This window comes from Opisthorchis viverrini (assembly GCF_000715545.1).
Source record: "Opisthorchis viverrini unplaced genomic scaffold opera_v5_60, whole genome shotgun sequence".
NCBI lineage: Eukaryota > Metazoa > Platyhelminthes > Trematoda > Opisthorchiida > Opisthorchiidae > Opisthorchis > Opisthorchis viverrini.
In genome coordinates, this window is record NW_008751712.1 from 1,314,169 (window position 1) to 1,326,334 (window position 12,166).

Genomic DNA, 12,166 nt, shown 5'->3' on the forward strand with positions numbered 1-12,166 from the left:
TAAGCTTTGTCAGATAGATCGCCGAGGATTCTCCGACTTTGAAGAAGGCCGGCTATATACCGTCCGGTCCTGGTGCCTTCTCACGTTTTAGTACGAATATTTCGTACTTTATTAATTCTTACGAAGGGCGATCAATGTTTACATTCCATTCGTCTGTATGCACTATCTCTACAGGCTGTGTTGCAGAAGACCAGCTGAACTGTTCTTCGAAGTGCTCGGCCCATCTTTCCAGTCGACGTTTTTGCGAGTGAATTAATGAGCCATCTTTTTCACTTATCGTTTCGCTGACCGTTGCTTTCCTAGGGCCAGTCGATCGTATCACTTGATATAGGACACGGCTGTCTCCCGAAGCGGAAGCTTTCTCCATCTCCCGATCTTTCGATGTCCACCATAGCTCTCGGTCTTTCCTTAGACTCTTCACTATTAGGCGTTTAAGGGATTTGCGCGCACTGTCGTACTCGTTGCCTCCTGGTATGGCTTTCGTTACATCAACCATGCATAACAATCTCGTCGACATCCAGTGGTTATGTGGTCGAATCAGGGAGTTTGGACAGATAGCATGGAACGCCGAAACTTCGTCTCCATTTGCTGGCTCATGATAGACAAAGGCACGGAACACCTTCCTAGACCGTGTCATTATGTTGAAATGTTGATGCTTTTCGGAACTAATCAAGAAGCCGACTGCCTTGTGTCTTGGCTCTCACCGTCACTGGTACTTTAGAGTGACTAATTCCTGAGCGCCACCAGCTCAACCCAGTTAGTTTTCCTCCCAACTGCATGGCACAAGTTCCGGTTATCTGTGCTTGATTTATCCTATCCACCCTACCGGCGAACCAACTGTCGTACTGCATACGTTACTCATGGATTAGACAGTTCCAAACCCATTGGCCGTTTGACTACGCTTGTCATACGTTTCTTTCCCAGTGACGCTACTGTTCTTCAGATCCGATAACCAACAGGTCGAATGTAAACTTCCTCAGATCACACATTTGGCACCTCTTTTTCGCCAATTCCAGGGGAAGTCCGAACTCACGCCGCTCTCGTTTTTTATCAGTTCATGTCAACTGTAATTCACTTGTCAGGATCCCACTAGTGTGCCTCAAAATCGCCAATCATCACCATCATCTTCAGCTGTAAAAACCTCGTACATGTTGTACAATCGCTATAGCTGCCATGGTTTCGCCACCATCCTATCGTTCATTCAGTGCCTAGCTACCATGCCACCAGAAGGAAGCAGGAGGACGGGGGCGAGATGATTGGAAGTGGTTGGAGCGCAAATTTACTGACGGGAAGGTCCGTGGTTCGAACCCGACCTCTGCCTCTCGACTTCCCCTGTCTAGGCTTGGGCGACCTGGTAGTATCTCAGCCCTCGTGCTTCCTTCCTTCCAGCAGGAGGGCTGGGATACTGCCAGGTTGCCCAAGCCTAGCGGAAGTCGGGCTTGGGCGACCTGGTAGTATCTCAGCCCTCGTGCTTCCTTCCTTCCAGCAGGAGGGCTGGGATACTGCCAGGTTGCCCAAGCCTAGACGGAAGTCGGGAGGCAGAGGTCCGGTTCGAACCGCGGACCTTCCGGCCAGTGAATTCACGCCCTAAACACTGAGCCATCTCACTCAACCACCCTATATATTTCCGAAATTTGACCACCGTCGTAGCGTGACCCTTATTATCTTCCAGCTTCGACGGCATCCATCCCAAAGTCGCTGCCCTTAGCCTCCTTTATCAATCTCCTTTCCGTTCACTCTTCACATCCGGTGCTATTTCTTTATTCTGAAAACAGACCATTGTCCACCCCATGTATAAAAGGATATGTCAATACGACTCATCCGACTAGCATCCTATCGGCCCTTCCCAGGCTGGCGCAGAGAGCCCTCTGTAAGACTCTCCTCCCACCAAACAGCCTACTCCCTGCTTTTCATGGTTTCCGCCTATCGCACTGCCTTATAGCCAATCGACCTCGCGAACATGGCTGAATCAAATACACAGCATCCATTATATCATCAACTCTCCGAGGTCCCAAAGTTTTGAATAGCGTGACCGCTGGTTGTCAGCCTCCCCCACTTACCGGACTTCGCAAGTTCGAGTTGCTACTTCACTCCTTTTACCCCTTCTTTGTTCATGAATTTGATCAACTTCTTACACCTCTGTTGCCGCATGGGTGCTTAGCATTGTTGAATGCCGGTCATATCGGAATTTGGTGCATCAAGCCAGTCTTACAAAAAAGCCGTTAATGGCTGTTCAATTTGGGCTTCTGTCTTAGTTAACAAAGGTAATGCTGTATACATAGCGACCCTTCTGGACTAATTTAAATGGAAACAGGTTATATCCTAATCTGTGTAGCATTACGGCAACTAAAATCGTTCCATTCTCCCGGCGCTTTTCTTACCCAAGACGGCTGCCCCAGTTTAATTGCCCTCGCTATTCACATACCGGCACTTTTTTTAGCTGGCTCACGTATACTTTACGTGCCTTCCAGTACAGGTTCAACGGATTTCCCCGCCGTTCGTAATACCAATCTCCGTAGCCATAAGTTTAGTATTCCAGATTGGTCGCAGTTTTGTCTTGTCGGTTACAATCCCCTCTGAAACAGGTATCCTTGGTCGCTTGTCTATGCCACGAACACCCATACCCTAAAACAAACCTCGAATGGGCTGTTTCCCGAACCTTTCAACAAGAAAATGACCTCCAGTCGTTGCCGTAGGTCAAGTCTGTTTGGCTGCTCTTCTCAAACTCCACTCCAATATCTACATCCATTAGTCCATCGCCGCTCTTCAGTGCTTCCACACGTGTTATTTCTGTACCGGTATGCCATCAAAGTCCCGTAAACATATCTTGTATATCCTCGGTTAACACCTCTATTGTAGCCTGCCATAGTCCCATCGACCCGGAATGCATACACTTACACACACTTTTCTTGCATCTCAATTCTTCATAGTGTTTGTTCCCACTGTAACAGTCTTGAAAGTCGCAGTGTGACCGGTTTATTTGCCTCCCAGTACTGTTTCCCATGACACGACGTACCCGCCTACCCAACGTCATAGAAAGTTGGCTCATACTCTCTCACGTTTCCAGCGCCCATCCAATTCTAGACAGTTTTTTCTCTTATTCAGGTGCACTTCCATAATGTTCTCTCCGATATGTACCATAACACCGCTAATCTCGCTGCACCCGCTGCATCTAGTGGTGGGGACAATTGATCTACTTTCAGCTACGCATTCCGGAACGGCGAGCAATATCAAATACCTTGCAGTCCTAGTCTACGACTCTTCTACTTCCTAGTCGTGTGCACATCTGCCGAACTTACTAACTAGTTGGTTCACAAACTTCTTACCCCCGCGGACACAGACACCAGTTTACACGTGGACTAGCTCTTGTACTTGGAAATGATGGTAAGTCATAGTGCTTCCTCGGACTTTTCGAGGGCAATATCTAATGTATTTATTGTATCCTTCGAATACTCACTGCACAGCAGTCAGCTCAAGTCTAGCATTTGCATTGTGAATTCTTTTTTCGACAGACACTGAATATCACTGCGGAGATGATCCAACGTACGAGCACAAGCAGCCTGTATTCCTGCTGGCTTCAGGTTTTAACTATTGAAGATATCTTAGTCAACCGACTTTCGGGGTTATAAAATTGGTATAGAGGTTTAGGGCTGCTACCGAAGACGGACGCACAGAAGTTGCCTCTGAAGATAGTGCAAAGCGATCAATGCTGGGTCCTGTAGAGACAGGGAATACTCACAGTGAACTAGGTGAGATGCACTACTTGCAAGTGTAAAATTTTCACCCTGCATTGACTTCTGGAACACCGCGCTAAGTTCCAGCAGCGAACTACTGCCTGCTTCACCAACGGCGAACCAACCAAAAACTATTAAGTTATCTATGGTAGAAAGGCAGTTGGGGGGTATCTAATGGTCCTCCAGGCGTTTTCTTTCTAGAGGGTGCCAACTCACGAATCTTCCAACTCGGAGGCGGTGGGCTGCTCAGGGTACACCAGCACCTCCTTTCCAAACGAAGAACGATAGTAGAACTTCGTAAAGACTTTAGCAATCAGTAGCAAACACCCTTAATAAGCTACCAGTTGTCATAGAATTCCATTCGGACCGAGCCTTCAATGCCCGACGTAATGTTAAATGGGATTAACTATTGCTGGATCTAATATAGGAATGGTGCGCGCACGCCAAACTGTTAGGTACAATGCTCAGAATGTGGCTACAAACTCTTCTGCAGCCACCTGCCGGTTCTATCCGCGCTGGGATTCGTCAAATAAGCGTAGTCATCGAGGCTCCATCAACCTTGTCTTCTGCTTGAACACCAGATTTTACGCATAATTGACAAAACACTCGTTTGAAAACTAGTGTTTACGAGACAATTGCGTGAATTTCTCGTCTATGTTATCGTTTGTGAATAGTGTGCCAACTCGTATTTGAGGCGATCTTTGCGAAGCACATCAAGATGAAGAATAGTATCAACAAGAGGTTTATTTATCCCTCTTGGGCGTTTTGTTTGCAGCCGGCACCGGAATTCGTACTCAGCTAGTATACCTTCAGCTATCGGAACTGTATGGTGACTGGTGTTGATGAATTTCTGAATCCTTTGGTTATTGTCACTATGATTGGCAATATGAGATAAAACCTTCATTTTGCTTAACTCTGGACAAGTGGTTTGTCTGCCCCATGTGGAACATTTTGTTATCGGCACATCCGTTTGTTATACCCGATTTTCGCTTCTCCCTTTTAGTCTAGGGCACGCAGTAGCCAGTGTATGACTCATTCAGGGGCTATAAGTATACCAAGTGGGCGTGGCTCGCACTAAAGCTCTTCGATCTCCTACTATTCTTCATCTGAATGTTATGCACGATTTCTTTCATTCCCCACTTATCGTCCCATTTCTGACACAGCTCTAGTCTTCCAATGTTAGAATTAGACGATTATTCAGGTGCCCATTCCTCCACAATCGGGATACCATTGAATTTAATTAGATAACTGCAGGTACTGGGAACAACGGAAGCCTAACAAATCTCACGGTATTGTTGTGTTCGGTTGGTAACGAAAATACTAGTCGTTTAGATATAGAACCCTCCAGTGCCTAGTTGCCATGTCAAGCACGAGGGCAGAGTTCCTACCAGGTTGCCCAAGGCTAAACAGAAACAGTCAATACGCCGGGCTTGGGTTCGAGCCCCGGAACTTCCGTCAGTAAACCTGTGCCTTCGCTACTGGGCCATCTCGGTCGATTGTCCACCATAAGACAGAACTTTGTTTCCGACCTGAGTTGCAGTAATGGTGGCGAAGTGTTTGAACGATTTGCGGGACCGAAAACACACAAGGTGTTGTTAATATCAGTGATATGGAATTGGCACATGATCTGTCCTTCTTTGCAATCACGGAAACGTGCTCGCATATTGAAATCATCGATGAAACACTTCTCAATGTGTTTGTTGTGCGATGCAACCGCGGATCCCTTGGCGACAAGCTAACGCATTGCTATGCATCTCAATGTTTAATTCATAATCTCCGCTCTCCTGCCTTCAGTCACCCCCCAGCTCGCTCTTACCGATGCCTGTTTAACTATCGTCCTCCTGGCAAACTCCGTTTTGGACCGTGAACTTCCATTTCATCGGCGTGAAGGATTTTAATTCTCCGTTTTTATACTTGATTGCTCTCACGCTAGTGGTAGTTTTCAGTCAAAGTTGTTCTAGAGGGCTCTTTCACAACCATAACTCCAACCGGATATCGATCGAATGCTTCATTTCCCACATCCTGTTGGAACTGATCAATCCTGTTTATGGTTCCGTTATGTATAGTTTGTTTTTGCTCCGAAGCGGGACACGCCCCACTCTCGGGAGCATACCATCAATTGCCTCCATATCTCGGTAATGGCTAACGATTCCTCACCCATGATTTCTTCACCTCAAAATTTAACACAACATCACTCCTGTGATGTCATCACAGCGTCTTGCAGTACATTGAGCACTATACTATCTTTATGCTTTCTTCGGCGGATTCCACGTGATTCACCTTGCGCAGGACATGACACGTAGCCGGTCCCCGTAATGGGCTTGTTGTCACTCCGTAGCCGAGTTGCGTAGCTAACTCTGGTCTGCGGTGGTGCGTGCTATTTGTGTCGGATGAGGATGCTGTGCCCATCCCACTGAGCTGTCTATTTCGCCGGTTTCGGAAGGCGTTCTCTACCGTTTTGGCTAGGAATGTTTTTTTTACAGTGAATACCTCTTTTCATCCTTCTATTATTCTATGACGGTTGAGCACCAGTTTCCATTACTGGTGTATTGCTGTCCGTGGTGTCAGTAGTTCTGGTAATGATGATAATAAAGAGCACGAGAAACGAGAATGAGCTTACCGAACAGTTCATTAGATGGCAAATTACTTGTTCAACAACCCTCATTTGTTAGTTTCAGAAACTCTTGTCATGTTTTATTTAAATCTTGTCCTTTGACAACTATGGACTACACACGTGCAATTCGTGATTGTTTAGATTGGAAAAGATGTATTTCTGGTAGATAGGATGAACTGCTTTAACTGCGTGCGCTCAAGTTAGCTATGTCATCCGAAGATTCCAGCTGGAGGTTTACTCAATGTTCTCCTAGAAATTCCCACCTGCCGGTTGTTAATTCACTCTGTATCTGGCTCCTAGGACTACGTGGATGAAAACTCGACTAGTATCTATCACGATACGGTATCAATAGGTGGAGGCTCCGCGTTTCCCCAGATACAACCAACTTCCAGACCGAGAACCGAGTCGCTAGATATGAGTCCTGAATCATCACTGGTCGTCGATATTTCTGGTGCAATGAGCGACAAGGACAAAGTACTCTTCACTGTTCACACAAAGGTATGTTGCTTCATGTTTTCTTCCACGTCCTAAACGATATTCTCCATCGCATGATCCATAACTTGTCCTGTTGTTTTTAAGATTGTGCGACAAGTCAAGTGTATGATTTATACCATCACTTCTCTGAGTTTTATCCCAAGCAAATAATGAGATGGCTTCTGTAGTCTTTTGTTTGCTGTTTTATGAGTGAAAATTTTGACCATTTTGTGTGGCTGATGATTCATTTGGTTGATGACCCTTCCCCACCTATGTAGTTTGTACTGGAACAGATGCCGTGAGCATATCCCAGCCACCGCTTACCAGGTTTGTGTGTATTCCATATTGTTCAAGTCATAAATACCCACGCTATTTCCCCCCGTCTCTGATGTCTGCCTTCACGAAGGAAGCAAAACGCATCTGCCGAATCTGGACTGGTAAGCTATCCTTTAATTCAAGGTCAGATGGAAAATTGCACTTTTCCAGGGATTTACGATTTGTGCTCGTCCAACTCCAACACACAGTGCAACTAACGATAATCACTGGCTACTGCATTACAACAGTCCTCCCGAACAAAGGCCACTTACATGAAGCAGTTCAACTTATCTTGCTTGAGGGAGTGGCCTTTCTTGAAAGAGTCCCATTTACCGACGTCACGAGCAAGTGATAATACACGTGACTCAGTTTTCGATAACCAAGTCAAGACAAAACGGGTACTCTGTAGATCGAGCACTTCTTCGTAAACGCTACTTGTGCAACCCGGGGCAATCAGTACCAGGTAAATGAAAAGGCTGCTTAAGCTGAAACATCGTTGCTGATTTGGGTTCGGGTTAAATTTGATGGAATCCAATGATTGCTCTCAACGGGTATGTTTTCAGTATCTCAGAACCATAGCTCGTGTGGGTTTGTGTCGGCAAATCCATAGGAAAGCGCGTTTTCGGTTGTGCAACGGGTACTTCCATTGAAGAATGTGTCCAGCACTAGAAGCTGCGTTGGTTTGACATGTGTCGCGTCTGCCGAACTATCGTTTGCCAAAGAGAGTGCAGTTTTCCATGCCCAATTCAGAGTGGCGTAAACAGAGAGGTGGCCAACCCTTGACTTGGCAGAGGAGTATGAAGGAGATCAAGGAACGCTTGGGTGCTGTCGGTGCTACTCGCCTTCCAGGATGGGGACCGCGTGATCCTCACTGTGCCTGGTTGGTGACACTACAAGATATGGCTGCCAACCGATGTCGGTGGCGTTCTTGTTGTCAGTTTCTATCCAGATTGCCTAAGTGAATGTTTGGAGGTGTAGGCACCTCATAGTGATTGTGTTAAGCTATCACTAAGTCCCTTCCCCGTCCACCCTTACTCTTCTCCTTAAAACAAAGCTTTCAAATAAATGATGGTTGTACGGCATTGAAGCATCGATGTTGAACACTGATGTCATGTTGTCGATGATGCACAGCTTTGCAGCAATGCTAATCACAGTCCATATACCCTGGAATATACATTTGTGCACCAGTGACCTGACAATGTCATTTTGGCCCGTCCTAATGGCTATCTGGATACGTGCAACGTCCCAGAAAATAATGCTAGCCTTCGGGAACTTGGGGTACGCCAATCCATTTATATAGTTGTCTTCAGCACCCGTAAAACAACCGAGTGCGTTCATCTTGAGAGGTCTTTGTGGGTGAAAGGCTGTTGTATTTTAAATGGCCCGTCCTGAATGAAAAATACTCAGTCGCTGCAACTGAGCACATGAACCGATCACCCACAAATGGTTTTTTAAGTGATATCTTCCGGAAGGTGCTTAAATATCTGAACGCTGTCTCTGTAGAGAGTAAAAATGTATGCTAGCCAGTTGAAAAGTTGATGTGAGGCCTGTAAATATTTCGGAAGCACTATCCCGATATCCTCTCAGTGTTGGAATACACGAAAGCCTAGTGTGTGAATTTTGCATTCTGACTCTGTGAACCACTATGATACCTAGTATGGTCTTTGTTGGGAGTTGGACGCGTTCAGCTGTAACACCCTTTCGGTGCCGAACTGCCATGCCATCCGAAGGAATCACTAGGACTGGGATACTACCAGGTTGCCCAAGTTTGAACAGAAGTTGAGAGGCGGAGGTCGGGTTCGAATCATGGACCTTCCGGTCAGTAAATTTGCGCTCCTAACCACTGAGCCATCTCGGAGTTGGACACGTCACCTTAAAAAGGTTTAAATCTCATGGGATCGGAGTGAAGTATTTTTAGTGAAAGGGTTATCCCCTCTTTCGATGGAGCTTACTTGAAGGACTTTACTGTGTTCGACGGTCTGGTATAGATGACCGCGTAAGGCATTATTACTCATGGGATCGGAGTGAAGTATTTTTAGTGGAAGGGTTATCCCCTCTTTCGATGGAGCTTTATTGAAGGACTCTACTGTGTTCGACGGTCAGGTATAGATGGCCGCGTAAGGCATTATTACTCCGACAGACGAGTGGTATTTTAAAAAACGGGTGGATCGATATACGTAGGCCTGATATATAATAAAGGAATCTCAGTAGATCGCTGGCCACGCGTTTCAGTAAACGGGGTATCGTGAAAGATTTCCTAGTGTCTAATTACTTCACAGACATAGCTTTATAGCTGATGGCTTCAGAAGTTGATCTCTTCAGGCATCAGGTATCTTGCTTAGTTCCTACCATTACTTGGAGTCCTAGTGAATACCGCTTCCGCGTTCGATAATACCAATGGCTACTTTCTGCTTTGCGCCATTTTTATGGGATATTCGGCAAAGTGACATAATCATCTATAGTGGACTCGCACTGGTATATTCCAAGAATATAGGTGCATGTTGGCAACCTTTTGGAATATAGGTAGCTCGGGTGCACTGCTTGGTTGTTGGTCTGCCAAGCTCGGCGAACAGACCAACAACCAATAAGTGCATGTTTTGGGAATATTCGCACCCTATTCATGACGATCAGATTGTGAGTTGGGTTTGTCATGTGCTGCTTTGGTTACTAGTGCACAAAAACAATATGAACGAGAGATTCAGCTGGGCTACGGGCGAGTCCTGTCGTCGAAACCAAGTTGGTATGCAACTGGGTGTAGTTCACTAACGTTAGTCAACGTTTCGATCACTATGGATGAATGAATGAGTCGTTCAACTGTAGCACCCTTTCGGCACCTAACTGTCATGCCACCCGATGGAAGCACCAGGGCTTGGATACTGTCAAGTTGCCCAAGCCTAGACTGGGGAAGTCTAGAGGCAGAGGTCGGGTTCGAACCACGGACCTTCCAAGACAGTGAATTGGCGCTCTAACCACTGAGCGATCTCGCCCCCATCCATTACGGTGGATGGCCGTCGACAACCCAGTAATCGAGATCATAACAGAGACGAAGGAAGCAATGGCATTACTGGTGTCGGATAAAGATGTAAGATGTAAGAAAGTCACATGTGTAGGTTAAGCTGTGGGTCAGCTGCTCAGGCTATCACTTAAATGTTCATAAGCGCTAACCACACTGCAGATATGGACTGGCGATAGTTCCGATTGAGACTGGCTCCCCATATGACATGCGAAAGCTTCCGCGTGTGTGTTTGCATTGACAGGCCTGAACCCGGTCAAATAAGACGTGGTTCTGTCTATTAATGAATGTAGCATAATGGTTGAGTGTCTATCCAGTTTTTGGTATCTAGACTGATTTTAGGGTGGAGGATGTTTTTCCCATTTCGTAACGTGGATTTGCAGTTACTTGCTCGTCCCTGCTATGTGCACGAGGTCTGTACACGCAATCAGTTTGATCATCTGAATGTACCAAGTGTCTTCCAATGGTATTGTCAATTTTGAGCATGCTGCGTATGTTAGAGATTCTGGTGGAGTCGAACTAATTCGCATAGCTTTTTGTGTCCCTTAGGGATCTGAAAAACTGATAAGACGCTTCCGGTTTTTGAGTTCCGTCTTACCTGTGACTGATCGAGCGACTTCTCAACGAAAGATAATGGGTAGTTAGCTTTCTGTAGCGTCTTTTTGGTATTAACAGTCTCTGTAGGTTTCATCAAAACGTATCCTGTTAGTTCTATACGCCGGACAGTTTAAACTAACTCGTTCCGCGTTCAAGGAATCGCATACAGTCCAGAATGAGTCAGCTTATGATGCAAAGTTACATCAAGACCTGGTTCTTTGGCGATCACAGAACGGTTCAGAAGAAGTCAAATAACACAAGCTCACAAGTGAAGCTTACACCTTTGTATTGCAAGATTAGGAGATGTAACAAATCATCTGAAGTTTCTTGTCACCATCAACAAATGATGATGACAGTGGTGTTAGTGGTCTTTTGGGTTGACATTCCAGTTGTGTGGACGCCTGCAGGACCAAGTTTGACTTCTGGTAACCTGATGAAATGTTTCATTCACTCCCATTGTCTATGAAGGAGCTCGAGATAGCTAAGGCGCGAACTCACTGATCCGAAAGTCCGTGGTTCGAACTCAACCTCAGCATCTCGACTGTTCTTGTCTATGCCTGAGCAACCCGGCAGTATCTCAGCACTCGTGCTTCCTTCGGGTGTCATAGCATCTGAGTACCCAAAGGGCGCTCAACATTTATTATCATTGTCGTTATTGGATTATTCGTCATTATTCGATGAGCTGGTCCTCAGGTCCTGCCATCTGGGTCCTTACAAAGGAGCATTTCTTCCTGTCATATACTGGACACAAATAAACTCACCGAATAGAGATTTACAGGAGGAAGTGTTTAGAATTCAGTTCCTCTTAGTGTTTAAAGCCGTCGTTAATTTGCCCGAAAAATATAGCTTGGCGCAATGATCGTTCCACAGAAGTCCCGCTGGCAACAAAATTTCCCAACAGTGGACTGCTTAACTTGGTCTACAAACATTGTTCTTTTCGAAGTGCCTTATTTCTTCAATATTTCCTCGAAACTTTCTTGATTTCAATTACTTTCTATCCACATTGTATCGGAGTTGTGATGATCGACAATACTTGTGACTTTTTAGAGCTTCGCATAGCCTCCTATTTCTGTTTCATTGAACGAACGGTGGTATGAACTATCTAAATTTAGCGTTACTTAATATTCCCATACTTCTGGTTATAGTATACCAGCGGGTGGATAGCCGGACACTAGGTTCACTGTCATGGTCCATCCAAAGTATCCAACCATGCCTCGAGTTCCATACGACTGCCCCACCATCTGCGTGCCCTTCCTTGATCTCAATTTGTACACAAATGTCGTGAGGTTAACGGAGTAAAAAAAACCGTCGGAATGGAGCGAATGAATGATGTTGGTTGTCATAATACTCTCAGGTACTGGGAACTTCAGCGTCCTAGCGGTTCGTGGGGCAGTTTTATAATGTCATGTGTTGTCCACC

General features: G+C 45.8%; 1 protein-coding gene across 1 annotated transcript in view; it reads left to right on the plus strand.

The window, feature by feature from the left end:
* Positions 1 to 3,127: 3,127 nt before the first annotated feature.
* T265_03775 (hypothetical protein) overlaps positions 3,128 to 12,166 on the plus strand; it is a gene marked incomplete at both ends in the record, with an annotated part of 33,649 nt that continues 24,610 nt past the window's right edge. Inside the window, 2 exons of the mRNA XM_009168328.1 lie at positions 3,128 to 3,384; positions 6,649 to 6,846. Of these exons, the coding sequence (XP_009166592.1) occupies positions 3,379 to 3,384; positions 6,649 to 6,846 (204 nt within the window). The remainder of the gene's footprint in view (positions 3,385 to 6,648; positions 6,847 to 12,166) is intronic.